This window comes from Pristis pectinata, chromosome 6 (genome assembly GCF_009764475.1).
Source record: "Pristis pectinata isolate sPriPec2 chromosome 6, sPriPec2.1.pri, whole genome shotgun sequence".
Classification (NCBI taxonomy): Eukaryota; Metazoa; Chordata; class Chondrichthyes; order Rhinopristiformes; family Pristidae; genus Pristis; species Pristis pectinata.
In genome coordinates this window covers 6,357,558-6,385,275 of record NC_067410.1, presented here as the reverse complement: position 1 = coordinate 6,385,275, position 27,718 = coordinate 6,357,558, and the positions used below count along the sequence as shown (strand labels likewise).

General features: G+C 40.9%; 1 protein-coding gene across 13 annotated transcripts in view; it reads left to right on the top strand.

Moving 5' to 3' along the window:
* LOC127571716 (histone H1, gonadal-like) overlaps positions 1-6,097 on the top strand; it is a 59,856-nt gene extending 53,759 nt beyond the window's left edge. For 11 of the 13 annotated variants that reach the window (XM_052018352.1, XM_052018341.1, XM_052018342.1 and 8 more), the window contains 2 exons: positions 837-917; positions 5,387-6,097. In XM_052018352.1, the coding sequence (XP_051874312.1) occupies positions 837-917; positions 5,387-5,427 (122 nt within the window). In that variant the 3' untranslated portion in view covers positions 5,428-6,097. The remainder of the gene's footprint in view (positions 1-836; positions 918-5,386) is intronic. The other 2 variants (XM_052018349.1, XM_052018340.1) reach the window with 1 other exon arrangement.
* Positions 6,098-27,718: the final 21,621 nt, after the last annotated feature.

Here is a 27,718-nt window from a genome sequence, read left to right as displayed (position 1 = left end):
TCAAACCCCATTAGTACTGTTGCTTATTGAAATAGGTAATCTTTTCCACACTTGAGCTTTCTGGTGCCATATTGTTGCACTAACTGTTTATCCATACTTCTGTTTTGAAGTCATTTTGCTTTGTATTGTTGGCGTTGGTGGCAAAAGTGCTTTGTAAGCCCAATTTCCCATTGTTCACATTGTATTTAACACTGTGTAGATTTTCTCTCTGTGGCTTCTTGCTGCAAAGAATTCAGATTACCAGAGTTGCTTTAATCAACTAGCTTTAGACTTGCTGAGATATGTGTCCTTTCATTCTGATAAACTATTTTACCATTTTAAATTGACATGCATTTGGTGGATAACTTCCACTATATCTGTAACAACATTTTGCACCAATCACATGATTGTAGCTGATCCTATTGATGGGCTTTGGATTCTGCATTGTGCCTCCATGACTATAAAGTGAAATTACATTGGTATCAGCAGACAGTTCCCATTTCACTGCTAGATTTCCTCAATGTATGGCTGAATGGGAGTCTGATGTAAAGGTTACAATAAAGTGTCCCACCACTCATAGATAGGTCACTCACACAGCTTGAAGCCTGCTGTAGTAAAGAGCTTCTCTGTCCTCTACCTCTCCCACCTGCCATTGGGGTATAGGGTTAACCTTGACCACAGTGAGTCTGGATTTCAATACAATTAGTCTGAGAAGGTAGAATGTGGTTCAGGTTGGTTTACTGGAGTTAAGAAGCAAGGAGAATGAATGACTCATTGTAGCATTGAAAATGCTCAGATCTGTTTTGTTTCTATCATTTACTGCAAATAAGTTTAGAGAATATTTTGCTTTATTGTAGAGATGTCAGTGACCAAGAAGTGCCCTGAAAAGAAACAAGAAGCAAAACCCAATCAGCCGGTCCAGGAAACTACAAGTGCAAGTAGGTGATCTCTAGCTCCTCTGCGAGTGAAAATGCTTCTGTCATTAATCTTAAAGACCAGAGCTAGCTCCTGCTCAAGATAGCAGACACGTTAACAGATTCCTAGAGAAGATAGCTGATTCAAGACCTCATTACACCTTTACAAGAATGGCTATCTGTTGAAATAGTTTAGGAGCCTAATGATGCCACTGGGCAGGGGTTCAGCAGAAGTGGGGACAGAAACTTAACGTCTTAAAGTATAACCGTTATCGTGCAGTAAAATAGAGCAGAGTGTCCGTACACAGTGACTTCCCACAAGTAGCATGGAATGAATAATCAGATCAGATGCAGAATTTTTTTTTATGACATTAATTTAAATGGTACTGAAAACTTGATGATTGATTCTTTGAGATGGGGGTATGACAGACCAGTAACTGCTCTCAGCATTGGAACATAATAACACAAGAACAGGCCCTTTGACCTACCATGTCTGTACCAAATATGATGTCAAATTAAACTAATCCCATCTGCCTGCACCTGGTCTGTGTCCCTCTATTCCCTGCCTGTTCGTCTGTCTGTCTAAATACCCACTAAACGTTGCTTGAGCATGTTCCAGGAACCTATCATTCTCTGTGTAAAAACTTGCCCTGCAAATCTCCTTTAAACTTTCCCCCTCTCAGCTTAAAGCTATGCCCTCTGATTTTGACATTGCTGCTTTTGGGAAATAGACTCCATCTACCGTGTCTATGTCTTTCATAATTTTACATACTTCCGTCATGTTGCCGATGCTCCAGAGAAAACAGTCCAAGTTTGTCCAACCTCTCCTTATAACTAATACACCCCATTCCAAACAACATCCTGGTCCTCTTCTTCCACATCCTCTCCAAAGTCTTCACATCCTATAGTGCGTCAACCAGAACTGCACACAATATTCTAATATGGCCTAACCAAAGTCTTATACAGCTGCAACATAACTTCTTGCCTTATGTACTCAGCACTCCGATCGATGAAGGCAAGACCTTATGCCTTCTTTACCACCCTATCTACTTGTGTTGCCATTTTTCAGGGAGCTGTGCACCCTATGATCCCTCTGCACATCAGTGCTTCTAAAGATCCTGCCCTTTACTATAAACTTTATTCTTACACTTGACCTCCCAAAGTGCAACACCTCACACTTGTCGGGATTAGACACCATCTGCCATTTTTCTGTCCAAGTTTCAACTGATCTATCTTTTGCTGTATCCTTTCACAGCTTTCCCCATGATTCACAATTCCACCAATTTTTATGTTATCTGCTAATTTACTAATCGGACACCTACATTTTCTGCCAAATCATGAACATATATATTACAGACAACAGAGGTCCCAGCGCTGATCCTTGTGGATCACCACTGGCCACAGAGTTCCAGTTGGAAAAGCCAATTTTGGATCCAATTTACCAACTCACCAAGGATCCCATGTGACTTAATCCTCTGGACCAGCCTGCCATGAGGGACCTTGCCAAGTGCTTTACTAATGTAGACAACATCCACTGCCCGAGCCTCATGAATCACCTTCATTACTTCCTCACAAAACTCAGTCAAGTTTGTGAGGCAGAACCCACACTACAAAAGATCCATGCTGACTATCCCTCACAAGTCTATGCTTTTCCAAATGCGAATAAGTTTTATCCAATAAAATCTTCTTCATTTTCCCTACCACTGATGTAAGGGTCACAGACTTATAACTTCCTGGTTTGTCCCTGTTGACTTTCTTAAACACAGGGACAACATTGGATGTTCTCCAGTCTTCTGGCACCAAGCCCATGGCTAAAGAGGATACAAAGATCTCTGTCAAGGCCCCAGAAGTCTCCTTCCTTGCCCCCTTCAATATCCTTGGATAGATCCCATTAGGCCCTGGGAACATCCATCCTAATGATTTTCAAGACTCTCTAACACCTCCTCCTCAATATCAATTTGCCCTCGAACATCAACAATCTCCTCCCTATCCTCTCCACCATTCATATCCTTCTCATTGGTGAATATCAATGCAAAGGACCTCTTCCTCTGGCTTCACTCATGAAGTCCCTCCTTTGTCCTAGAGTTGAACTACCCTTTCCCTAGTTACCCTCTTGCCCAAATGTACACATAAAATGCCTTGATTCTCCTTACATCCTACTTCCCAAGAACATTTCATGGCCCCTTTTAGCCCTGCTGATTTCTTATTCTTTCCTGCTTCCCTTATATTCCACAAGGGCCTTGTCAGATTTCAGCTTCCTAAACCTTACGTACGCTTCCTTTCTCTTTTTGCCTAAACTTATAATATCCCTTGTCATCTAATGTTTCCGAACCTTGCCATCCCTTGTTGAACATGCCAGTCCTAAGCTCTAACTAGCTGGCCTTTTAAAGACATATGTCAGATGCAGATTTACCCTCAAATAGCCATCGCCAAACTACTTTCTCCAGCCCTTGCCTGATACTGTTGTAATTAGCCTTCCCCAATACAGCACTTTCACCCAAGAATCAGTCTTATCCTTATCCGTAACTATCTTAAAACATGAAATTATGATCACTGTTCCCAAAACGCTCCTCCACGAAAATATCGAGCAACTGTCTAGGCTCATTCCCCAAAATAAAGTCCAGTACGGCCCCATCCCAAGCTGGAGTATCTACATTTTGTTTCAAGAAACTCTCCTGGATGCACCAAACAACTTCTGCTCCATTTAAGCCCCTGGCCCTAAGGTAGCTCCAGTCAATTCTGAGGAAGTTAAGTTCACCCAGTCCAATAACCTTGTTGTTTTTATACCTTTCCATGACCTGCCTGCATATCTGTTCCTCTCGCTCACATTAGCTATTGGGAGTCCTCTAGCATAACCACATCATAGTGATTGTACCTTTCTTATTCCTGAGTTCTACCCATATGGCCGTGCTGGATGAGCCCTCCAAGGTGTCCTCTCCTAATGCAGCAGTGACATTCTCCTTAACCAGTAATGGAACTCCCCCACCCCTCTCTGTCATCTATACCCTGAAACATTAAGCAGTCCTTCTCTCAACCAAATTTCTGTAAGATGTACAATATCATAGTTCCATGTGCTAATCCAGGCTCTAAGCTCATCTGCCTTACCCGTTTTCTGCTTGCATTAAAATAAATACACTTCAGACCATCATCCCTGTCATGTTCATTATCCTGCCCTGCCTGTTTTTGCCATTAGAGTACTTGACTTAACCTCTACCTCTACCTACTGTTCCAGTTCCCAACTTGTCTCAAATTAAACCCATCCTCCATACCCACCTCACACAGAGACCCTCATTTGTAAATCCATACCAGTAGCTTGATGCTAAATCTAAATTTCACATATTTGGGTGTGTTGTTATTAGAACCTAAGTTCTAATTGATGACGGTAAAATAAAACATATTTAAGTCTGGGTCTCCATGGAATTGTACATATACATCATCCCTCAAAGTACAATCCTGCAAAGTGGCATTATATGGATATAGGCCCAACACCAATGGAAATGCTGAAGGAACAATAATTTCCTCCTATATTGTATAAATGATATGGAGAAGTATATTAGAGTGGTCTACTTCGTTAATGAGTCATTCGACCTAAAATGTCTGAACTTGTTCAAAAATTCCAGGTCACCTGATGCTCACGACAGCACAAAACAATAAGCTAACTCATGCTCAATGTCGTAGGCATGTGGAACATGCCTGTTTAATTGCCTACTGTGGGAGAAAGCTGATGCATGATCTAATTATACCTTGACAAGAGTAGCTGGAGTAACAGTGCAATCATGAGCAAATCTAAACAACATAAGATGGGCTTTGGCTGCCTCTTCATTAATGTGCAACTGAAACTACTACACATCACAAAGCTGTCCGTACAACGGGGCAGGAAGAGACTGAAAATACTGCCTTCAATGAGCAAATGCAAATGATGAAGGTCTTTCAACGCTGGGTCCTTTTACAGAACACAAATTACATTGCAACATATTAGAACTAATTTATCAAATTATATAAGAATTAGTCAGAGTAGTAAAAAAGCAAATAATGGTTGAGGGATACAATGTCAAATGTTGTTTGTCACTCGTTTTCGAATAAGACCATAACATCTAGTCTATGGTGTTGCAATGTGTACGGAGATGGCTGATTAGATCAATCTGGGCTCAAAAGTTCCTTTCACACAGGTGACAGAGGTGTAAATGTAAAGGTTTAGAACACAGTCGGATAAACTTCCTGCAGATCTGTGAGGTTGTGAAATTTACTTCCAGTATTACCAGTTGAGGCAGAAACCATGCCTATCTTTCATTATTAGTTTGAACAAGGGGATAAAGGAAATGGCATACAAGTGATAATGAGAACAAGGTGAAAAAATGTGATTAAAATTATTTTCTCCTGTAGGAAGTAGGCAACAATGTGGACTGAATGGAGTGAATCATCCATTCTAACTAAACTCTGAACTGATCTGCTATGTCTATGTTATTGACATTATGTCTTTTTTCATATTTCAGCAAAATCAGAAAAAACATTTGAAGTTGTCTTCCTTTCCTAGGTGAAACAGAAGCCAAAGCAACGTTATGGATGTAAAAAACAGCTCCTTGATGGAAAAAACCCAGACTTGATGTTGAAAACTGAAGATGTTCAAGAATACTTTAGTCAATGCAGACAGAAGCATCTTGCTTTTACGTCTTCCAATGTATACTTCCATTTGAATGAGAAATGTGTAAAAAGGAAGTATGGGTTATTTGATCAGCAGAAGTTCACTGTTCCAAAAAATGTGCCAATACACTTAAATAGCACCCAGTTCACAATGCTCAAAAGCATAAATATCATTCAAGATGGAGATGATATGAAATACAAAAATAAAACTGAGGAATATGATTTTAAACATGCAAAGCCAAAGCATAGCAGTTAGCGTAATGCTATTACAGCGCCAGTGACCTGGGTTCAATTCCCACTGCTGCCTATAAGGAATTTGTGCGTTCTCCCTGGGTCTGTATGGGTTTCCTCTAAGTGCTCTGGTTTCCTCCCACATTCCAAAGATGGGTTAGGAAGTTGTGGGCATGCTATGTTGGCGCTGGAAGCGTGGCGACACTTGCGGGCTGCCCCCAGCACATTCTTAGCAATGCAAAAAGATGTATTTCACTGTGTGCTTCAATGTATATGTGACTAATAAATAAATATCTCTTATCTTATATCTGAAGAAGGAGAGGTTTCTCCAAGTTGCCAATCCTCTGTCCATTATTAGTCATTGAATTCCTATGGTCCACTCTTCAAGGTCATTGGAATCAGACAGAACCAAATATTGAATGAGCCAAGGAATTTAATTTGCCACAACTTCTGAATATCAAATAGGAGGTACTGAGATAAAAAGAAATGGAAAATAAAAATCTTCTAATCTACAGTGATAGAGAAATGGGGAGCTGTGTGGGAGGGAAGGGTTAGATAGATCTTAGAGCAGGATAAAATGTCGGCACAACATTGTGGGCCGAAGGGCCTGTACTGTGCTGTAGTGTTCTATGCTCTACAAAGGGATTGGGAACCTCAGGATAGAATCAGAAAGGAGGAAAGGTGATGGGTGGGGGTGGGGCTTCAATTATCCCAATGTAAACTGGGATTGCAATACTTTTAAAGGCAGAGAGGGTGAAGTATTCCTAAAATGTGCTCAGGATAATTTTCTAAAACTCTGTTTCTTGTCCAATGAGGAAGGTGGTATTGCAGATTCTAAGGAAGGTTCTAAGGAATACAAAAGTTTTGTTGGAGAATATTTGGGGGATAGTGATCAATGATAGCATCATAAGGAGCACAAGAAATTCTGCAGATGCTGGAATCTGGAACAATACACAAGAAGTGTTGGAGGAACTCAGCAGGTCAGGCAGCATCCATGGAGGGAAATAAACAGTCGCTGTTTCGGGCCGAGACCCTTCATCAGGACTGGAAAGGAAGAGGGCAGAAGCCGGAATAAGAAGGTGGGGGGAGGGGGAGGACCACACGCAGGTAGGGGATAGTTGAGTCCAGGTGAGGGGGGAAGGTAGGTGGGTGGGGGAGGGGAAGATGTAATAAGGTGAGAGGTAGAGGAGGCCAAGGGCTGAAGAAGAAGGAATCTGGTAGGAGAGGGCAGAGGACCATGGAATAAAGGATGGGGGAGGGGAGGAGAGGAGATGGGCAGGTCATCAAGGCAGGGGGAAGGGAGGCACAGGAATAAGAGAAGACAAAGGGGGGGGGGGGGTTACCGGAAGTTGGAGAAATCAATGTTGAGGCATCATAAGGATTAGGTTAGTTATGGAAGAGGAGAAGGAGCAGGTCAAAGTACATATAATTAACCAGAGGAAAGTCAGTTTCACTGGGATCTGGCCCAGGTAAATTGGAACCAAAGGTCGGCAGGCACAACTACCTAAGGACATTGGGCTACCTTGAAGGAAGAGATGGTAGAGGCACATTCCCATGAGGAGCAAAGGAAGAACAAACAAATCCAGACCTCCCTAAATAATGAAAAAGACTCAGAGAAAGATGAAGCAAAAAAAAATGCCTGCTTTTGACAATTGTCAGATTATGAATTCCAGGGAGAACCAGTCTGATTACAAAGTAATCAGAAGGCAAGTGCAAATAAATGGGATGCAAAGAGTGCAAGAGAAAAAATTAGATACCAACACAAATGTGAATCCAAAAGCTATCTACAGGCATATAAATAAAAAAAGGTAGTACATGGAGAAGTAGGAACTTGTGTATGGATTTTGAGGGCACTGTTAAGGCACTAAATGAATACTTTGCACCTGTCTTCACCAGGGAAGAGGTACTGCCAAAGTAATAATGAAGGAGCTGATAGTTGAAATACCAGATACATTAAAAATTGATCGTGTGGAGGTAGTGGAAAGTTGGCTGAATTTAGGTAAGTCACCATAGGCTGCATGCTAGTACTTTGAAGGAAGCATGGGAGGAAACTGCGGGGCATTGACCATGGTTATCCAATGTTTGGATACGGAATTAGTCAAAAGACTGGAGAGTAGCAAAAGTTACTGTCTTGTTCAAACAGGGGAGAAGGGGTAATTCCTGAAACTGCAGGTTAGTCAGTTTAATATCAGTGTTGGGAAAGCTTAGGGAAACATTGATCTGGAGGAAAATGAATTAATTAAAGCCAGCCAGCACAGATTTGTTAAGGGCAAATTGGGTAACCAATGTGATAAATTTTTACAATGAGGCACTGGTTGAAGTTGATTATGGTACTGTGGTGGGTGTGATTCACATGGACTTCCAGAAAACTTTCGATAAGGTGCCACATAACAGGCTTGTCATCGAAGCGGAAACATGTGACATAAAAGGGACACTGATAACAACGGGTATGGAGTTGGTCAAGTAACAGGTAACAGAAGGTCATGGTGAATGGCTGCCTTTCAGACTGGGGGCAAGGTAAATAGAAGTGTTCCCCTCTATCTACTAAACTTTATGTACAAACCACCATTTCTAAGTTTGCAGCCGACACAAAACTTGGTGGTATTGTGAAAGGGAGAGCGACAGATTGCAGTAAGATACAAACAGGTCAGTGGAATGGGCAGATGAAGTTAAGTGTGAAGATATGTGAGCTAATGAATTTTGAAAGAATGAGGAAGGGCAATATAGAATAAAAGACTGTTTTTAAAGGTGTGTAGGAGCAGAGGAAGCTTGGGACATGTGTTGAAATCATTGAAATATAATGCATTTACAAGTTTGGGCTTTATCAAGAGGTATAAAGTATAAAAGCAGTGAAGTCATTCATGCTGAATCTTTTTGAAACACTGGTCTGGCCTCATCTGGTGTATTGTGCTCATTTCAGGTTGACTCGTTGTAGGAAGGATGTGAAGGCATAAGAGATGGTTCAGAAAAGATTTATTAGAATGTTTTTTGAGATGAGGAGTTACAGTTACTGGGATAGACTAGAGAGACTAAGATGGTTTTCTTTCGAGAAGGCTAGAGGGAAATTTGCTATAAGTACATAAAATGGTGACGCTGTGGACAGAGTGGATAATGGGAGACTATTCCCTTTGGTGGAAAGGTTGAGGCCATAAGTACAGAATAAAGGGAGAAAACTAACATGAGGAAAAACATTTTTATGCAACATGTGGTTGGAATCCGGAGTGCACTGGCTGCAGATGTGATGGATGCAAGTTCTATGGTCTTCGAAAAGGAATGATATGTGGTAAAGAAAAATTTGCAAGACAATAGAGAAAGGGCCGAGTTGTGGAATTAGAGATTCGCTTTGGTAGAAAACTTGTGCAGATATAATGGTTTGAATGGCCTCCCTCTGGGCTTCATGATTTATTCAATGAGAGGCCTGCACAATATTATTTTTGAAGAAAAACCTGATGTTGGAGGCCTTTATTATGTTGGAAGCAGGACAGGAAAGATTTAAGGAAAGAAAACCTCCGTCACGATCTTGGGAGCATTATAGATAATGAAGAACTGCAATGTGTGGCCATTTTTCACAAAGTGAGGTGAAATGTCTATATAATTTGACCTGAGATAAATATCAGTTGGGTATTAACTAATATCCCCCAACCCTTGAATAGTAATTTAGTTCATCTTCAATAACATAGCCCTTCCTCAGTATCAATACAAATCTTTGCCTAGATTGTGCCTTCGAGTCTCAGGAGTGGAATTGAACTAATAAACTGAGCTGAAGCCCTTGGTGAGTGATAACTTCGGCTATGCGATATAATGTAAGGTCATCTTATCTACATGAACCGTTGATCCATCAGGTGAGTGGCAGCGATGTAGTGGGAGTAATAGGGAGAGAATCCAGTAGCACAAGTAAAAATACCACAGTATCATTGTTCTGCTCTGAATGATTTTCTAGAATGGGAAAAAAAGGCCATGGACTAAGGCAGGGGAGGCAAAACAGTAAATTAAAAATTGAGATTTCCTTTTCAGTGCTTCTCCCAAATTATGTGGCTGGGGGAATGGTCAAGTATCCCTACACTTTGGAGACAATAGTGCCCTAGAAATGTTAGAGATTCCTAAAGGTATAATCCTATATTTAAGGCAAAATATGAGTGTCTCAACTTTTTCTTAAAAAGTGGCAACTTGTCCTATATGTTCAGTGTCCGAACATCTGTTGCAATTCACAATAAAGTGATTTTTTTTTCACCAGATTACTGAAACAAAGCTTGTGATAATCTTTGGCAAGTTGTAATTCTGCACACAGAAAAATAAAATCTGGTTGGACTCATTGTGATGGCAGTCAATTTTATGACAGGCAACAAGCAACCATGTAGATATTGCGATTAAACTTAGAATAAAATGGCTGGCGCCAGCTAGCCATATTCCCTTGCCTCTGCCCTCAGTAATTGGCAGGGAACACCCTTACACCTCTGAGAGTGGGAACATGGCAGGTGTGTGGCTGGCATTAGGGCCAGGTTTTCTGTTGGGGTTGTGGCCAGGAACTTAGATATTGGTATTGGTTTCTTATTGTCACTTGTACCGAGGTACAGTGAAAAACTTGTCTTGCATACCGATCGTACAGGTCAATTCATTACACAGTGCAGATACATTGAGTTAGTACAGAGTGCATTGAGGTAGTACAGGTAAAAACAATAACAGTACAGAGTAAAGTGTCACAGCTACAGAGAAAGTGCAGTGCGGGAAGACAATAAGGTGCAAGGTCACAACAAAGTAGATTGTGAGGTCAAGAGTCCATCTCATCATATAAGGGAACTGTTCAATAGTCTTATCACAGTGGGATAGAAGCTGTCCTTGAGCCTGGTGGTACGTGCCCTCAGGCTTCTGTATCTTCTGCCTGATGGGAGAGGAGAGAAGAGAGAATGATCTGGGTGGGTGGTGACTTTGATTATGCTGGCTGCTTCACCAGGGCTGGGATGTGTCCACAACTCTCTGCAGTTTCTTGAGGTCCTGGGCAGAGCAGTTGCCATACCAAGCTGTGATGAATCCAGACAGGTTGCTTTCTATGGTGCATTGATAAAAGTTGGTAAGTGTCAAAGTGGACATACCGAATTTCTTTAGCCTCCTGAGGAAGTAGAGGTGCTGGTGAGCTTTCTTGGCCGTGGCATCTATGTGATTGGACCAGGACAGGCTGTTGGTGATGTTCACTCCCAGGAACTTGAAGCTCTCAACCCTCTCGACCTTAGCACCGTTGATCTAGACAGGTGCATGTACACCGCCCCCTTTCCTGAAGTCAATGACCAGCTCTTTTGTTGACATTGAGGGAAAGGTTGTTGTCATGACACCATGTCACTAAGCTCTCTATCTCCTTCCTGTACCCCGTCTCATCACTATTTAATATATGGCCCACTACGGTGATATCATCTGCAAACTTGTAGATGGAGTTAGAGCAGAATCTGGCCACGCAGTCATGAGTATATAGGGAGTAGAGGGCTGAGGAGTGGGGCTAAGGTGTTCAAATGGAATACAGCAGAAAAGGGACCAGATGTATGACCAGACCACAGCCAGGAATATGGCCAGGATTTGGAGCAAGGCATCGGAGCACTAAAAATGGGGTCAGGTGTGCAGCTAGGAGCCAGGTCTTCTTTGTGGTTCTTGATGGTTAGGATCGATGGTTAGGAACATGGGCAGGTGTGCCTTGAGAGTGAGTGAGTCTAAAGGGTAAAGGTAGGAGGTACATGGAAGGTCAGAGAGCAGAGAAGGGCAGAGAGGATTGGGTTGCTTGCTTAAAATGAATGGGTTCAGGGTACAAAGGAGAACTGAGGGTATGAGGAGTCAAGATGAGGGTGAGTAACTGAACAAGTGAGAAGGAGAGCAGTGGACATGAGCAATTGTGACTTGAGATCACACAAATATGCATGTGTGTGAGATAAAAGGAGAGAGTGTGCATACACCAATTGCACCCATGCACATGCCCAGCAAAGTGTGAGCAGAGATACCCATGCAGCAGATTCTGGTCTCTTGTCACCTTCGTCCCCCTTACTAGAGGATCAAGGCCTCCCTTTCTCAAGTCCGTGTTGTAGATGGTGTACAATGCATTAGGTCCACACACACACAGACTTCTATTCCATGTACTGTGCTAAGCACCGAGTGTTGCAAACCTGATAACACTGCAAATATATCACAAAAGGTCTTTAATGTGGACCTTCAAGAACAATTTATGGTTTTGAAGAAAGAAAGGCAAGTTGCTGACAGCAACAATGTATTTTGTCAGACAAGTGGAGGAAACTTTTCAATCTTTCACGGTGGCCGCGGTGATATTACATTTATTCATTATTGGTCTCTAGGCAGTGTTGGCAAGGCCAGCATCTATTGCCCAACTGTAAATGCCCTTGAGAATTGGTAGTAAGCTGCCTTCTTTGAACTGCTGAAGTCTTTTTAGTGAAGCTACTCCCACAGTGGATAAGCAGTTCCAGGACTTAGACCTAACAACGATGAAAGACCAACAAGATATTTACAAATCAGTATGTTGAGAGACTTGAGGGGAACCTGTAAGTTAGTGAAGTTCCCATCACCTGCCGCCTCTATCCTTGTGGCAGAGGCCATGGGTTTGGAATGTGCTATCGGAATAGCCTGAGTGAGTAACTGCAGTGTATTTTGTTGACAGTACCACTGCAGCTACTCTGTGCCACTGGTGGAGAGAATGAATGTTTAGGGTGGTTAATGAGCAATCAAGTGGGATGCTGTGTCCTGGATGGTGTAGTGTTTCTTCAGAATTGTTAGATCTGTACTCATGGAGGGCTGATGAATCAAAATATCTCAAGGATATTGAACAAAGTATGCAACTCCAAGCATTTCACTTTTTTTGTACAAAAAATACAGAAGCTGTTCATGTTTATGTAAATGAGAGACTGCTTATGATGATTACACCAAGGACTAGTGATCATACATCACAGTTGATTAAAAAACCAGTAACGACCTAAATTTTCATCCACATGTACAAAACCCAGGGCAATCATTTGCAAAGTATGGGGCCATTGTCAGCTAAAGAACTGCAGACAATCCCCGGATTACATAAGGGTTCCATTCCTGAGAACTGTCTGCAAGCCGATTTCTCCATAAATCAGAAAGGTCCATTGTCTATTGTAACCCATATTGTATCACTCTCCATACACTTGCTATAAGTCTTTCATTTCATTGTATAATCACCCCAGCATTACCCATAGTTAAACTGATGGAATATATACTGGATCTAGTCATTAATTAATACCATGATTATTCTTATCATTACTAGTTTGAAAAATCCTTCAAAAATGTATTGGAGAATTTGCATAAAGTTGGATTTCCATTAGTCAGGTCATTCATAAGCTGGGAAGTCCCTGTACTGGGCAATTTACATGATTGTTCATTTATCTCACTTAGCTTGGCTAAACCAAACAAAAAAGATGACAAATTAATCCCATTTCTGATGTGCTATTTTCTTCCAGTGATAGGGATAAAAATAACATCTACCAGGTGAAACATCTGACTTGCAATGTAAATTCTTTCTTCAATTGATTTGGAAAAATCATCTCAACAGTGGGAACAAAAAAACAACATATGGCAAAAATTGCAGGTCAAACTAGCATAAAAAGCAACCAAAAACAGAATACTGGAGGAAAATACAGATGAGCCTTTGTTACGAGTCAGGTTGCTATATGGTGAATGTCCCTTTAAGGCACCTGGACAGTAGAGCGGTTGTGTGTGTGTGTGTGTGTGTGTGTGTGTGTGTGTGTGTGTGTGTGTGTGTGTGTGTGTGTGTGTGTGTGTGTGGGGTGTTATCAAGACAGCAAGATTATAACAATGTGCTGACGGTTTTGCTCAGTGGGTTGAGAAGAGAGAGAGAGTGTGTGTCAAGGAGAGTGGGGGGGGGGGGGAGAGGGAGACTGATTGCTGGTCTCCGTATCAATGGATGAAGAACAATAGCTGTGTCTGTCACTACAATCCATGTATAGATTTTTGGAGCAAACAAGTGGAGTCCACTTTGTCGTTAACCTGTAGAGGGAAACAGGTATTTGTGTGGGTGGCCACGTATGGAATGTCTTTCGGGGTGGCAGATACTTTGCAACAAAGCAATGGAGATCATCAGTGATTGAGGTGTCGTATGGGTTCCATCCTGGAACATGTGCATTTCGTAATTTTTCTCTACATTTTCTCTTCAGTCAACGGTGGTTTTGCAAAAGCCTTTGCTCACGTTTCACCTTATGACTTGATGAACTGAACTTTGAGAACTATTCCCAGACTTGGAGTTTGGGAATTTGCCACACACACACTTTGAGTTTAGTTTTGGGGATTATGTTTGATATCTAATGTTTTTACTTTCCTTATTATCACAAGTAGTTATTAATAAAATAGTTTCTAACACTTATACATGAAACGGTGTGTTTCTGTTGTTGCTGGTACGCAACGCCTTGCCACTTGCCAAATGAGAATTGTCATCCTAAATTTAATGAATGAAAATCATCTTTTTGGGGAAATGCAAAATCCATAATCTCCCAAATGATGTCTGACTGGAAAGCACAGGAAGTACCAGCTTCTGAAGTGTGAAATATTTTTCAGGAGATGGACAGACATGTGGTGTGTGAGACACAATACTCAGATACGGCAAAGGCAGCTGAGTTCACATTATGTCTACCTAGCAGCACAGCCACCATTGAACAATTTTTTCAATAATGAGAACAGTCTGGGCATCTGAAATGTCGGTGTCTCGACAATGAAGGCCAAATTATTTGTGCAGGTAGATTTTGACTTTGACTGTGCGGCCTTCTATGACAAGCTATTGAAAGACAAGTGCACCTTACAAATGATTGCTTCAAAAGAAAAATACAACTACAGAAAGCTTTGTACTGCAGGCAGCACAGTGAAGAGAAGGTGTGTGGAACCGTAAGAGAAGGCAAACTATTTTAAGGATGAATAGTTGCTTAATTGTAAGAATTGCCATATTTTATTTTGCTTATTATTTACATTGTAATAATTAGCCCTCTTCATCATTTTTTAACATCCTGATGTCTGCAGAATCATAGATGACCCTTCTCATCCCTCCCACGACCTATCTGTCCCACTGCCGTCTGGCAAGCGGTACTGGAGCATCCAGGCCAGAACTACTAGACTGTACAACAGTTTTTCCCCCAGGCTGTCAGGTTCCTGAATACCCTGGAGACAGTTTCAGACAAATGCCGCGTCAAAAGCCCTGGTTTGCACAATGGCGTACAAGAACCTTGGCTGCTGTTGAACATGTTTATACAATTAGTGCAACACACTGAGTTCTGTATTTTCCTTGTCCAACTCGGTTTTGCACTAACCCTGCACTAATTTTGTATTCTGTACATACTGTTTTTTGCACTATTTGTACTTGCACAATTTTTTTTGTCTGTGTTTATTGTATGTCCTCTGTTCTATGTATGTCCTCTGTTGTGAGAGTCTGGGGGAAACCACATTTCGTTCCTCCATGTGTTTTTATAGCATATGGATGAATGCCAATAAATAACTTGAACTTGAACTTTCAATTCTGTGTTTTTCAACTATTTTGCTTGCTGCCAATACAGAGAGAATGGTTTGGGTGTCTGGCGAGAATATCATTCCTGTTTTTCAAAATTCAGTGTCCTATATTAAGACAATCAAAAAGATCACCTTGACACGTGATTGCTCTGGCCATGGGCTCACTGCTGCAGAATTCAGTGGAGATCAGACCTTGGTCCTGCAAATTTTCTTGTTGGAAGTGTACTGCTGTGGGCCAAGGCTAGAGGAAGAGAACAAGGGAAAACCAATGGCTGCCTTCCAAGTTGGCGTATGTCACCCAGCAAAGGCTTGGTGATCCGGTGAATGACTAGCTGGTGAAGGAGCAGATGACGTGGATACAGCGATCAGGTAAAAGGCTACACAAGAGAGACTGCAGATGCCGGAAATCTGGAGCAACACATACAAAATGCTGGAGGAACACAGCAGGTCAGAAATAAGAGGCAGCAAATAGTTAAGTAGTCAGAATGGAATGCAGGTGGTGTAGAGATTGGGACTTCCATCAGGGGAGATACGATGGTCTCTGGGCCAATTAGGGAGTTAGGACTGGGTAACATCAATGGGTGGAGGGAGGCTGGACTCTGGACCAGATCTTCAAGGAATTGGAATCTGGCCTGGTAGGAGGGTTTGAGTTTGTGGGGTTTATCAGTTAGCTGAGGGCATTAGGACTTGGATCACATTTGGGTTGGTGGGTGTGAAGATTGGAGTGGTGCAGCTGGGAGTCCCCAGGTCTTGGAGGTCAGGGTCTTAACTAAAGTGGGTGCCATAGGATGTTAATGATTAGAAGGGGTGATGTCCGTACATAGGAGGTGAGAGTGAAGTATAAAGGATAAACATCTTCTTTTACTGGTGGACAAATTTGGCGCCATGCAAATGAAGACCTAATTGTCCTGGGAGTGCCGAGCAATTAGTCACTGCCTATTTAAAGTGGTTCCCTAGCAATTCTCCAAGAATTGATACCAGGCAGGAAGTGTCCACTTGAATTTTCAGAGCAATGCAAAACCATCTATTTCACATGTCACTCTGTGTTAAGTACATTTTCAATCATATTACATTGAAATAGGCAGTACTTTGCAATTGGCCAGTATAGTCAATACATGTGACAATTGTTTAAATAAAATGATTTAGTAATCACTCAGAAAATAATAAAAGCTCACCAGCACCTCTACTTCCTCAGGAGGCTAAAGAAATTCAGTTTGTCCCCTTTGACTCTCACCTTTTATTGATGCACCATAGAAAGCATCCTATCTGGATGCATCACAGCTTGGTACGGTAACTGCTCTGCCCAGGACCACAAGAAACTGCAGAGAGTTGTGGACACAGCCCAGAGCATCACGGACACCAGCCTCCCCTCCTTGGACTCTGTCTTTACCTCTTGTTATCTTGGTGAAGCAGCCAGCATAATCGAATACCCAACCCACCCGGGTCATTCTCTCTTCTCTCCTCTTCCATCAGGTAGAAGATACAGGAGCCTGAGGGCACGTACCACCAGACTTAAGGACAGCTTCTACCCCACTGCGATAAGACTCATACGATGAGATGGACTCTGACCTCACGACTTACCTTGTTGTGACCTTGCATCTTATTGCACTGCACTTTCTCTGTCGCTGTGACACTTTACTCTGTACTGTTATTGTTTTTACCTGTACTACATCAACGCACTCTGTACTAACTCAATGTAACTGCACTGTGTAATGAATTGACCTGTACGATCGGTTTGCAAGACAAGTTTTTCACTGTACCTTGGTACAAGTGACAATAATAAACCAATACCTAATGTAAACCCAGTTGTAAGAATTGTAGGAAAACAAAATTAGGCCATGAAACAGTGGGATGAAGGTATGATGGGTGAGAAACCTGACTGGTTTGTTTCCAAAATGCATAAACATGAGCTTTGCACTTTTAAGCTATTAATAAGAAATCTTTAAATGACACTCTAGTCTTGGAAAGATGTCATGAACAAGATCCATGATTCACAGGGTGCACATTTCTTCCCATTCCATGAATAATTATGCATCCATAATGGAGAAAAAGAGTAAATAAATCAGCCAGAAGTAAAATGGGAAACAACTGATGAGATAGTGAAATAGGAAGTTAAGATGAGAAATTGAGAGGTCATTAAACTGTGATGGCGAGAGGTGTAGAAAGAGCTTCTTTAGACGTTCTTAAAAAAATAATATTTAGAATGTTTTCGTGATACTCTTAGAATTGTCATAATCTGAACCAAAAGCAAAGGGAATTGATTAGAAATTAAAACAAAAAGACTGCAGATGCTGGAAATCTGAAACAAAAACAAAATGCTGGAAGTACTCATCAATTCAAGCATGATCAGTGGAGAGAGAGATAATATCACAACACTTCAGGACAAGGACCCTTCATCAGAGCTGGAAAAGTGAGAAAACAAGCGTGTTAGGTTGCAGATGGTGGGAGAGGTGGAGAGAACAGGGGGAATGTCTGTGAGGGGGTTCAAAAAAGGGTTGACAAGGCAACAACTATTTTAAAAATCACAGGCAGTTAGAGACTTAAAAAAGGAAACAAAAAATTGATACAGAAAGTACAGTCCTGTCAAGAGAGTGGAAAAAGCAGGGTGGTTATCTGAATTTGTTAACTTAAGTATTAAGTCCTGGGGCTAACGTACCCAGACAGAAAAGGTGCTATTACTTGAACTTGCATGGGGCATCAATGGAACCGTGTTGGAGGCTAAAAATAGAGAGTTCAGGGTGGGAATGTGGCAGAGAATTAAAGGGATGTGTGACTGGTAGCTCAGGGTTGCCCTTACGGACCGGATGGAGGTGTTCTGCAAAATAGTCACCCAATCTACATTTGGTTTTTAAAAGGCAGAGATCACAGCCCAACGCATCACGGACACCAGCCTCCCCTCCTTGGACTCTGTCTTTACCTCTTGCTGTCTGGGTGAAGCAGCCAGCATAATCAAAGACCGTACCCACCCGGGTCATTCTCTCTTCTCTCCTCTTCCACTGGGTAGAAGATACAGAAGCCTGAAGGCACGTACCATCAGACAAGGACAGCTTCTACCCCACTAAGACTATTGAACGGTTCCCTTATACGATAAGGTGGACTCTGACCTCACGATCTACCTTGTTGTGACCTTGCACCTTATTGCATTGCACTTCCTCTGTAGCTGTGACACTTTACTCTGTAGTGTTATTGTTCTTACCTGTACTACCTCAATGCACCCTGTACTAACCCAATGTAACTGCATCGTGTAATGAATTGACCTGTACGATCGGTTTGCAAGACAAGTTTTTCACTGTGCCTCGGTACAAGTGACAATAATAAAGCAATACCAATACATTTGTTTTTAAAAAGGTAGAGATCACATCATGAACAACAAATGCAAGCACATTAAATTGGAAGAATTGCAGTTTCACCTGGATGGAGCATTTGGGTCCCTCTGTGGTGGGAAGGGAAGAAATAAAAGGATCATTGTTGCATGGGGATGTGCCATGAAAAGAGGTGTAGTTGGTGGAGATGGAAAAGCGGACGAGGAATTCATAGAGGGAATGATCTTTTCAGAATGCTGAGAAGGGGAGACGTGCCAAGTGATGGAATCCCATTGGAGGTGCTGGAGATTATGGAGAATGATCTGCTTCATGTGGATGCTGTTGGAGTGGAAGGTAAGGACAAGAAGAACCCTATCCTTGTTCTTGCTGGGAGAAGAGGTGCGGGAAATACAGTTGATTGCCCATCAACTATGGTGGAGGAAAACCATGGTTAAGGATAAAGGAAGACACCTCAAAGGCACTGGAGTGGAAAGGCTCATCGTCAGATCATACAAAATGATAGGGCACTAAGGAATGTTGATGAACAGGGGGACCTTGGCATTCAAGTCCATAGTTCCCTGAAAGTGGCAACACAGGTAGGTAGGATGGTGAAGATATATGGTGGCAATGATTGCCTTCACAGGATATAAAAGCTGGGATGTTATCTTGCAATTTTACAAAATGCTGATTAGACTGCACTTGGAGTATTGTGTGTGGTTCTGGTCACCATGATTACAGGAAGGATGTGGTTGTGTTGGAGAGAGTGCAGAAGAGATTCACCATGATGTTACCTGGAGTGGAGGACTTCAATTATTAGGAGAGATTGGATAGGCTACACCTGTTTTTCCCAGAGTGAAGGAAGCTGAGAGGTGACCTGATAGAGATATATAAAATTAAAAGAGGCATAGATAGGGTAGATGATCAGAATTTTTTCCCATTGTATGAGTATCAAAAACAAGAGGGTTTAAGGTGAGAGGAAAGAATTTTAAAGGGGAGTTGAGGGGAATTTTTTTTACACTCACAGAATATGGTTGATATCTAGAACTCATTGCCTCAGCTATAATCACTACATTTAAGAGACATTTAGATAGACAATTGAATGGGCAAAGCACAGAAGGATATGGACGTAGCATGGGCAACGGGATACATGTAGGTGAGCAAAAATGTTGGCATGGATGTGATAGGCCAAATGGCCTGTTTCGGTGCTGTATAACTATGAAAGCAGAGATGGAGAAAGTGGGAGAGTGAATTGGAGTCCTTGTGGGAAGCAGGATCAGAGGAGGTGTTGTTGTGATAGCTGTGGGAGTCTGTGGGCTCATAATGGATATTGGCCATGAACCCATCTCCTCAGATGGTGATAGCGATGTGAAGAAAGGGAAGGGAAGAATTAGATATGGACCACGAGAAATAGCAGGGTAGAAATTGGCAGCGAAAGTAATGAAATTCTTGAGTTCAGTATGAGTGCAGGAAGCAGCACCAAATCAGCCAAAGGTTGAGGGAGGGACCATGAAGAGGACTGAAACAAAGCATCTTCAATACACCCATTAAAGAGACAGACATAGTTCGCTAATTGTTAATTGGTTTATTATTGTCACATGTACGGAGATACGGTGAAAAGCTTTTGTTTGCATACCAGCCAGACAGGATATTCCACACATAAATACATTGAGGTAGCACAAAAGGAAGAAGCAAACGGAATGCATAGTATTGAGTTACAGTTACAGAGAAAGTGCAGTGCAGGTAGACAAATAAAGTGCAAGGGCTATGATGAAGTAGAGTCCAAGAGTCTTATAACTGTGGGATGGAAGCTTTCTTTGAGCCTATGTGTTCTCAAGCTTTCGCTCAATGGAAGGAGGGAGAAGAGAAGATGACCAGGGTGGGAAGGGTCCCTGATTATGTTGGCTGCTTTCCCGAGGCAGTGGGAAGTGTAAACGGAGTCAATGAAGGGAGGTTGGTTTGTGTGATGGATTGGGCTGCGTTGACAACTCTCTGCAATTTCTTGCAGTCTTGGGCAGAGCAGTTGCCATACCAAGCTGTGACACCCTTTCCTTTCACCTTTGACTTTGAAGAAATGATAAGAGTTGATGGAGAAATTGTTCAATGTAAGAATGAATTCAGCCAGAGTAACGAGAATGGCGGTTGAAGGGGACTTCTAGACTTCTGTTCAAGGACAAGTGAAGGGCCCTCAGATCATTCTGGCATAGGATGGAGGTATAGAGGGATTGGAAGGTGAGGATGAGCCAGTTCGAGCCAAGAAATTGAAAGCTATCAAAGTGTCAAAGCCTATTAGAGGAATCACAATCTTCTCTCACATGGAGAGAAAAAAAATAAAGCTAGAAAGAAATTAGTTCTGCGGGGAAAGATCATGCTGAAACAAGGCTTCCCTCAGGACAGTCCTGGTTGTGGATCTTGGGGAGAAGGTGAAAGTGGCTGTGCAGGATTGGAGACTACGAGACTAGAGGCTGTCGAGGGAAGATTTAATTAGGATGTCTGAGAGACATAACCTAATGTTCAGTGATGGGGTTACCTTCCATTGGGAGGTATGGGGAGGTGGTTGAGAGCTGACACTTGGCTTCTGCGAGAGAGAGGGACCAATTGGCTAATGGATTAGAAGCTTGTTATTCAACAAAAGGTGAATTTTGAGGCTTAGATAGTTTAGTATTCTGTAGCTCCACAATTAAAAGACATAAAACAGAGAGATCAAAAGGGTTGTGTACTGCAAAACCGTTGCTTTAAATGGTATAAACACTTCAGCTAAAGACTGAATCTGTTGAATGGCAGAGGACTTTCTATATGCAGAATCAGGGTAGTTAAAAAAAAAGAAGTCGTGGAAGACATATGGGTGCATGGCTGCCAGGGACTCTGCACAGGACTAGAAACATTGGATTTGTTCCAGATTGTCTGTTTCAATGAATGAATTTGTAGTGCAAAAACTAATTCCAAAGTTCTCTCTCACTTTGTTTTGTATTGAGAAAAATTTTGAAATCTATCAATGAGGCAGGGGAGTAAGGTGGTAAGTTGAAATTTCTCTTTTGGTGTTGTTTCCAAACTAATGGGTATTCTGTATGTAGTATTTAATATTCTTCAGGGGCCCAATAGTGAACTTCACAATTTGACTTTCTGCAGGATTCCAACTCTCTTACAGATTGTTCGCAATTCTAATTCCCCAGATTGTTAGTCCGGGATGTTAGAGCATTATAGTCTCCCTGATTTTTTTAAAAATTATTCCTTTCCATATTTTGTGTCTGAATCCAAATAGTCAGATCCAGAGTTCCAATGATAGAACAGAAATAGGGAAACAGGGAACAGGAAAGTGGGGAATAATTAAAGATTAGACCTAGAACCAGCTATCACATGTACAACTACTTAACTAGTCTCCAGAGCAAAAAAGCCCTTAAACTGTCATTGGAAAGCTTGGAGTCCTAAGCTGAAAATGAGACAAAGAGAACATTAAAAAGAGGAAAGGTGAAGGGATAGAAAAAGACAAATTTTAAACAAAATATTTAAGTCCATGATTTTGAGAGCTAGCAGAAAGAATCCAACATTTGTCATAATGGATCTGAGCTTAAACTGAGGACCAGTAGATATTACGTTCTGAGTCAGTGGCCCAGAAAAATAGCTTTCTCACTCCCCGAGGTGAAAATGGATAGATTTAGTAGTCAAATTAGGATGAGGTGAGCTGGGTTTTAAATTAAATGGGTCTGCAGAAGAAAATAATTCTAGTTAAGAACAAAACCAACATAACAATTCAGACTGATTGCCATTACATACCAATTATACTTATGGTCATTCCTGATGTAATGATGCTTTCTGCTGAATTTAAATCAGTGTCTGCAATATTCCATAATATTTGGAATAAAGATCTTAGTTATATGAAATACTTTAAATAAGAATATACAAGACCATTTCCCTCCTCTATACTAAATTTTAAGCTCTTGTTTTTTTTCCCCCAAATGCCTTCTTTCTCTCTCTTTCCATTCCTTGAGAAAATCTATTTTTTTTATTGCTTTGGAAATTACCTTAAAATAGCTTTGTACTCGTGTAAACCAGCAAGTATATTCTTAGAAAGAAATGAAGGAATGGTAATCATTCACCATCTATAAAGCCTCAATATTCTTTACTACGCAGTGAGTCCCATGTTCCAGCAGTTCAGGTAATGGAAATTCGCCCTTACAGAATTCACAAAGCACTACCAGAAATCTGAGATAGGAAATAAAAATTCACTTGCATGGAAAAAAACAAATAAAGACAAAATTGATTTTTTCTCTATTCGCATTTGTTGATGCATGCACAGACAATGTGGATTTGTGTTACAAAAGATTGCGATATGGAAGGTTTTCTATGAATGTAACCCCTCGGTAAAGTGGGGTTCACCTGTACAATATTCCCAAAGGTAACATCTGTCCACTATGAATGGCGAAAGCAATCTAACCAAACTCCACTACTCAATCCTGGCTTAAAGCTCTCTTAAAAGAATGACACCTGGGCATTACAAGAACCATAGACCAGCAACATTTTTCCTGGCACATTGCCCTATTCAAATAATCTTTAGTCCTGTTCATATTTTTTTTATCTACAAAATTAAAATGTAGAAGCAGGGTCGTTTTGGAATCTATTTTAGATTTTTACCTTGTTCCGAAGAAAAATCTTTGTATTTCAAATCTTGATTATGATTTATTAATTTTGTGCTAATCAGTAGTCACAAAAGCAAGGGAAGTGAAGATTACCTGGAACAGTCTCAAGAACACAAAATTATAAATATTTAATAATATTTTGCATTTGTTCATAGGGAAGATACCTGCTGTGTTAAAAATTCATTCTAATCCCCAATGTGAAAATTTATCTTTAAATGCCAACATCCAGATTAGAGACAAATACATGATTGTTTTCATCATAAACCTGAATCATCAATAAAACGTGGCCCTCTGCAAACCTCCTTAACAAACATACTGATCAGACATTGGAAATACTTCATCCAGAATGACGAAATTACTATTGTGTTCTGGGTATTTTTCTCTGCCAGAAGTAAATGAAGTCAATCAACTGATTTCATTGACTTCATTTAATCAGCTCGATCAGCTGTTTTAGACCATTTGATCGTAATCTGAACTTTAATTTTTTTCAGATCGGGTTCATTAGTATTAGTCATAGGGCAGAAGAAGTTTTCATTTAATTTAGTTAACGGTTTTCACACAGTCCAGATAGATTCTGACAAAAATTGTAATCATTTTATGGTAAAACAAAAAAGTTTGTCCCTTTTGGCACTCACCAACTTTTATCGATGCACCATAGAAAGCATCCTATCTGTACTCTGTACTGTTATTGTTTTTACCTGTACTACATCAATGCACTCCCTACTAACCCAATATAACTGCACTGTGTAATAAATTGACCTGTACGATTGGTATGCAAGACAAGTTTTTCACTGTACCTCGGTATAAGCGACAATAATAAACCAATACCAATAATTGTAGTTACTTACCTGTTTGCATATTATGAAGATGTACTGACAATATCAATACTATGTATTGACTATGTGGAGATGGACTTTTGACCTCACAATCTTCCTTGTTGTGACCTTGCACCTTATTGTCTACCTGCAATGCACTTCCCTGTAGCTGTGACACTTTACTGTCATTTTTTTTACCTGTACTAACTCAATGCACTCTGTACTAACTCAATGTATCTGCACTGCGTAATGAATTGATCTGTACGAATGATATGCAAGATAAGTTTTTCACTGTGACTCAGTACAAGTGACAATAATAAACCAATACCAATATAATACCAAGCAGATTTTGCTTCATTTTGGCTTCTAGATCTTTGAACTAGTTTTGTTATGAATCATGGCATAAGCAATTTTGTCCTGTGTAGTATATTGAAACATTCTGACAATATAAGGTGCTGTGTAAAAGAAAGAATTTCTCCATCTTTGGATGTTTTGAAAGCATGTTCAAATGAAGTTGAAACACCAACCTGCATCACCGAACTTCAATACTACTATCCCAGAAGCTATCAATTGTCTTTCTTGTCATCTCAAAACAATAAAAGTAATGAATTCTAACCAATAAGCTTAATGGAAAAACCTGCTTGATCTTGCCAGCTTTAAAACAGTTAATTCAGTGGTAAATTGGGATTCCCAACTGTAGGATGAAGTGCACCTTTCTGTTCCACTTAATCATTGGTCCTGGGATATCTGTGCTGTGCCAGTGTAGTCCAGGCAGCACAATGGTGCAAAGGGTGGTACTACTATTTCATAGCTCTTACAACCCAAGATCAACCCTAACCTTGGGTGCTTTTAGGTAGAACATAGAACAATTACAGCACAATTCAGGCCCTTCAGCCCACAAAGCTGTGCCGAACATGTCCCTACCCTAGAAATTACTAGGCTTACCCATAGCCCTCTATTTTACTCAGCTCCATGTACCGATCTAAGTCTCTTGAAAGACCCTATTGTTGCACATTTTTCCTCTGGTTGTGTGGGTTTCTGAAAATTAAAAATACTGCAGATGCTGGAATTGTGAAACAAACAGAAAATACTGGAAACGGTCAGCAGGTCAGGCAGCGTCAGAAAAAAAGAGGGCTGAGTGGAAGGGTCTTTGACCTGAAATGTTAACTCTTTTTGCTCAGAGGCTGCCCAACTTGCTGAGTTTTTAAAAACAGCAATTGGTGCTTGGGTTGCCCCTGGGTGCTCTGCTTTCCTCTCACATTCAAAAGGTTGGTAGGTCAACTAGTTATTGTAAATTACCCCTCGTGTGAGTGGGTGGCAGGAGAGTCGGCAGAAGGTGGGAGGTGGAGGGGGGGGGGTAGCTGATGGAAACGTAAAAGAGAATAGTGACTAAACAAACCACTATGGGTACATGTTCATTGATTATAAGCACAACAGATATATTAAATAAGTTGTATCCAGTACAAAAAAAACCTACACTAAAGATAATAGTCACAGTCTGTTCCTTGAAGGCTTGCCTTCTGAATGACTGAGCGCTGGTCTCTTTCCCTCTTGCTGTGTTCTGTTGACTACAGAATCTTTGTCCTGGTTCTGCTTGCTCTTCCTGCCTCCCCTCACATCCGCTCTCTAGCCCTATGCATTAAATAGTCTTTCCCTTTCTTACCTGCTGATGACCAATTCCTGAGCTATTTTACCCCTTTCCTTTCTACAAAGGAATTTTGTTTCATTTAATCATTTGCCCCATCTCTCCCTCCCCCCCCCAACAGATTGAGCCATTCCTTATCAAATCCTTATTCTTATTCCTTATTTCTTGCAGACCGAATGGTATCCTTGCAGAAATTGTCCAGAATTTTATTGCAAGTATCTCTTGTTTCAGTAACATGGTCCGTTCGATCAAACTCTAAGTCTGTGCTCTGACTTTTCTTGTTTCCAGCACCATATCTTGCTAGAATGTTCCTGGTAGAATTAATGTACATTCAGTCCCAGGCTATGTTTGATACAAAACCAGTTTAAATTTCACATAATTAAATTTGCAAATTTAAAATTGACAATTAAAATTACAAATTTTAAACATTATTCTATTTCAGCAAATTTCAAGCAGATGCATTACTTTTGACTTAACTGACCATCATGTATCATGTTTCTCAGCCTTTCACTGTTTTAATAGCTGTTCTTTGCATTAACAATCTTTACAGCACTGTTCCATTGCAGTAATACAACACTTCAAAATAGGCTTATACATTTACAATATTTTACTATTTGTTTAAATTACTGCCTAAAGCACATTGGTCTAAAGACTGGTGACCATAGGGTCAGCAGAAAATCTGCACAATCACTGTTGCAATGTTACATTGTGTTCCTGGCTGAACTCCAGGAAAATCTTTCACTTTTAATTCTATATGTCTTGCAATTTAAAATACTATCCTGACAATAATCATTTGCTTGTAAATAGACCTCTTCCCCCATCTCCGGACTGACTTGAAATACATTCTCTTTGTGTCATTTCAGATTTCAGTGATTGCTACTCCTCAGCACAAGATGCTATTTAATTAAGTTGCACTAAATAGGCAACTACACCAAAAGAAATTATAAGAGTAGTAGTATTGGAACTGAAATTATCAAACTGTTACTAAATGCTTTGCTCTTCAATGTGGAGACACAAAAGATTGCAGGTGCTGGATGCTGGAGTCCAGGATGGAGGTAGGAAGGGACTGGACAATGGGAGACAGGACAGGGTCAAGGTACGAGGAGATAAGTTTGTCGTTCTTCAGACTTTTGGGTTAGTCACGTCGTTTAAACAAAGAAAAGCTATTTAACCTCATTTAGGAGAAGCTCGCAGGCTGACAGTGGATTCCATCCACCATCTTCAATTCCAATTCCTCACCATCTACATAGCATGACTGCCGTGCGCACTATCTACATTTGCAATTTCCCCAAGGCTTTTTTCACGGCACCTCTCAACTTTATGACCTTTACCACCCAGCAGAAACATGATAAATATCACCACCTGAAAATTCCTTCAAGTCACGGAGTCAAAACCTTGTAATTGTATTGCACGGTGCAATGCACTTCACTGTATGGATGTCAGAAGTCCAGGAAGGATGGTTGCCATGACTTTCCAAGAGGTCTAACTGCTTGGACAATGGGTGGACAATAAATGCTTCGTTAGCTTATTTTGACAATAAGTTGGTTAGTTCTTGCTACATTAAAGTATGGACTGCTTAATTTGCTGAGGAGGTGTGAATGGAATTGAGGATTGAGCAATCGTAGATGAGCATCCTTACTTTCGATTTAATGGTGGGAAGGAAATTCACTGATGAAGTAGCTGAAGATGACTGGGTTTAAGACCCTGTCCCAAGGAACTACTAAAAACACATCTTAGGTCTAGAATGATTATTGTACAACAATCAGAACTATCTTCCTTTGTGCAAGGAATAAATTCAATCATTGGAGTGCTTTCGCTTTGAATCCCATTGACTTTAATTTTACCAGAGCTACTTGATACTACATTTGATCAAATGGGGATTGGTGAGCAGTTATTGGTGACTAGCTTGTTTGTATCTTCCATAACTTTGCTGATGATTGGGCAGTAATTAGCCAGATTCAGTTTGTCCTTTTTTTTTGTGAACTGGGTAGGGACATGTTCGGCACAGCTTTGTGGGCTGAAGGGCCTGAACTGTGCT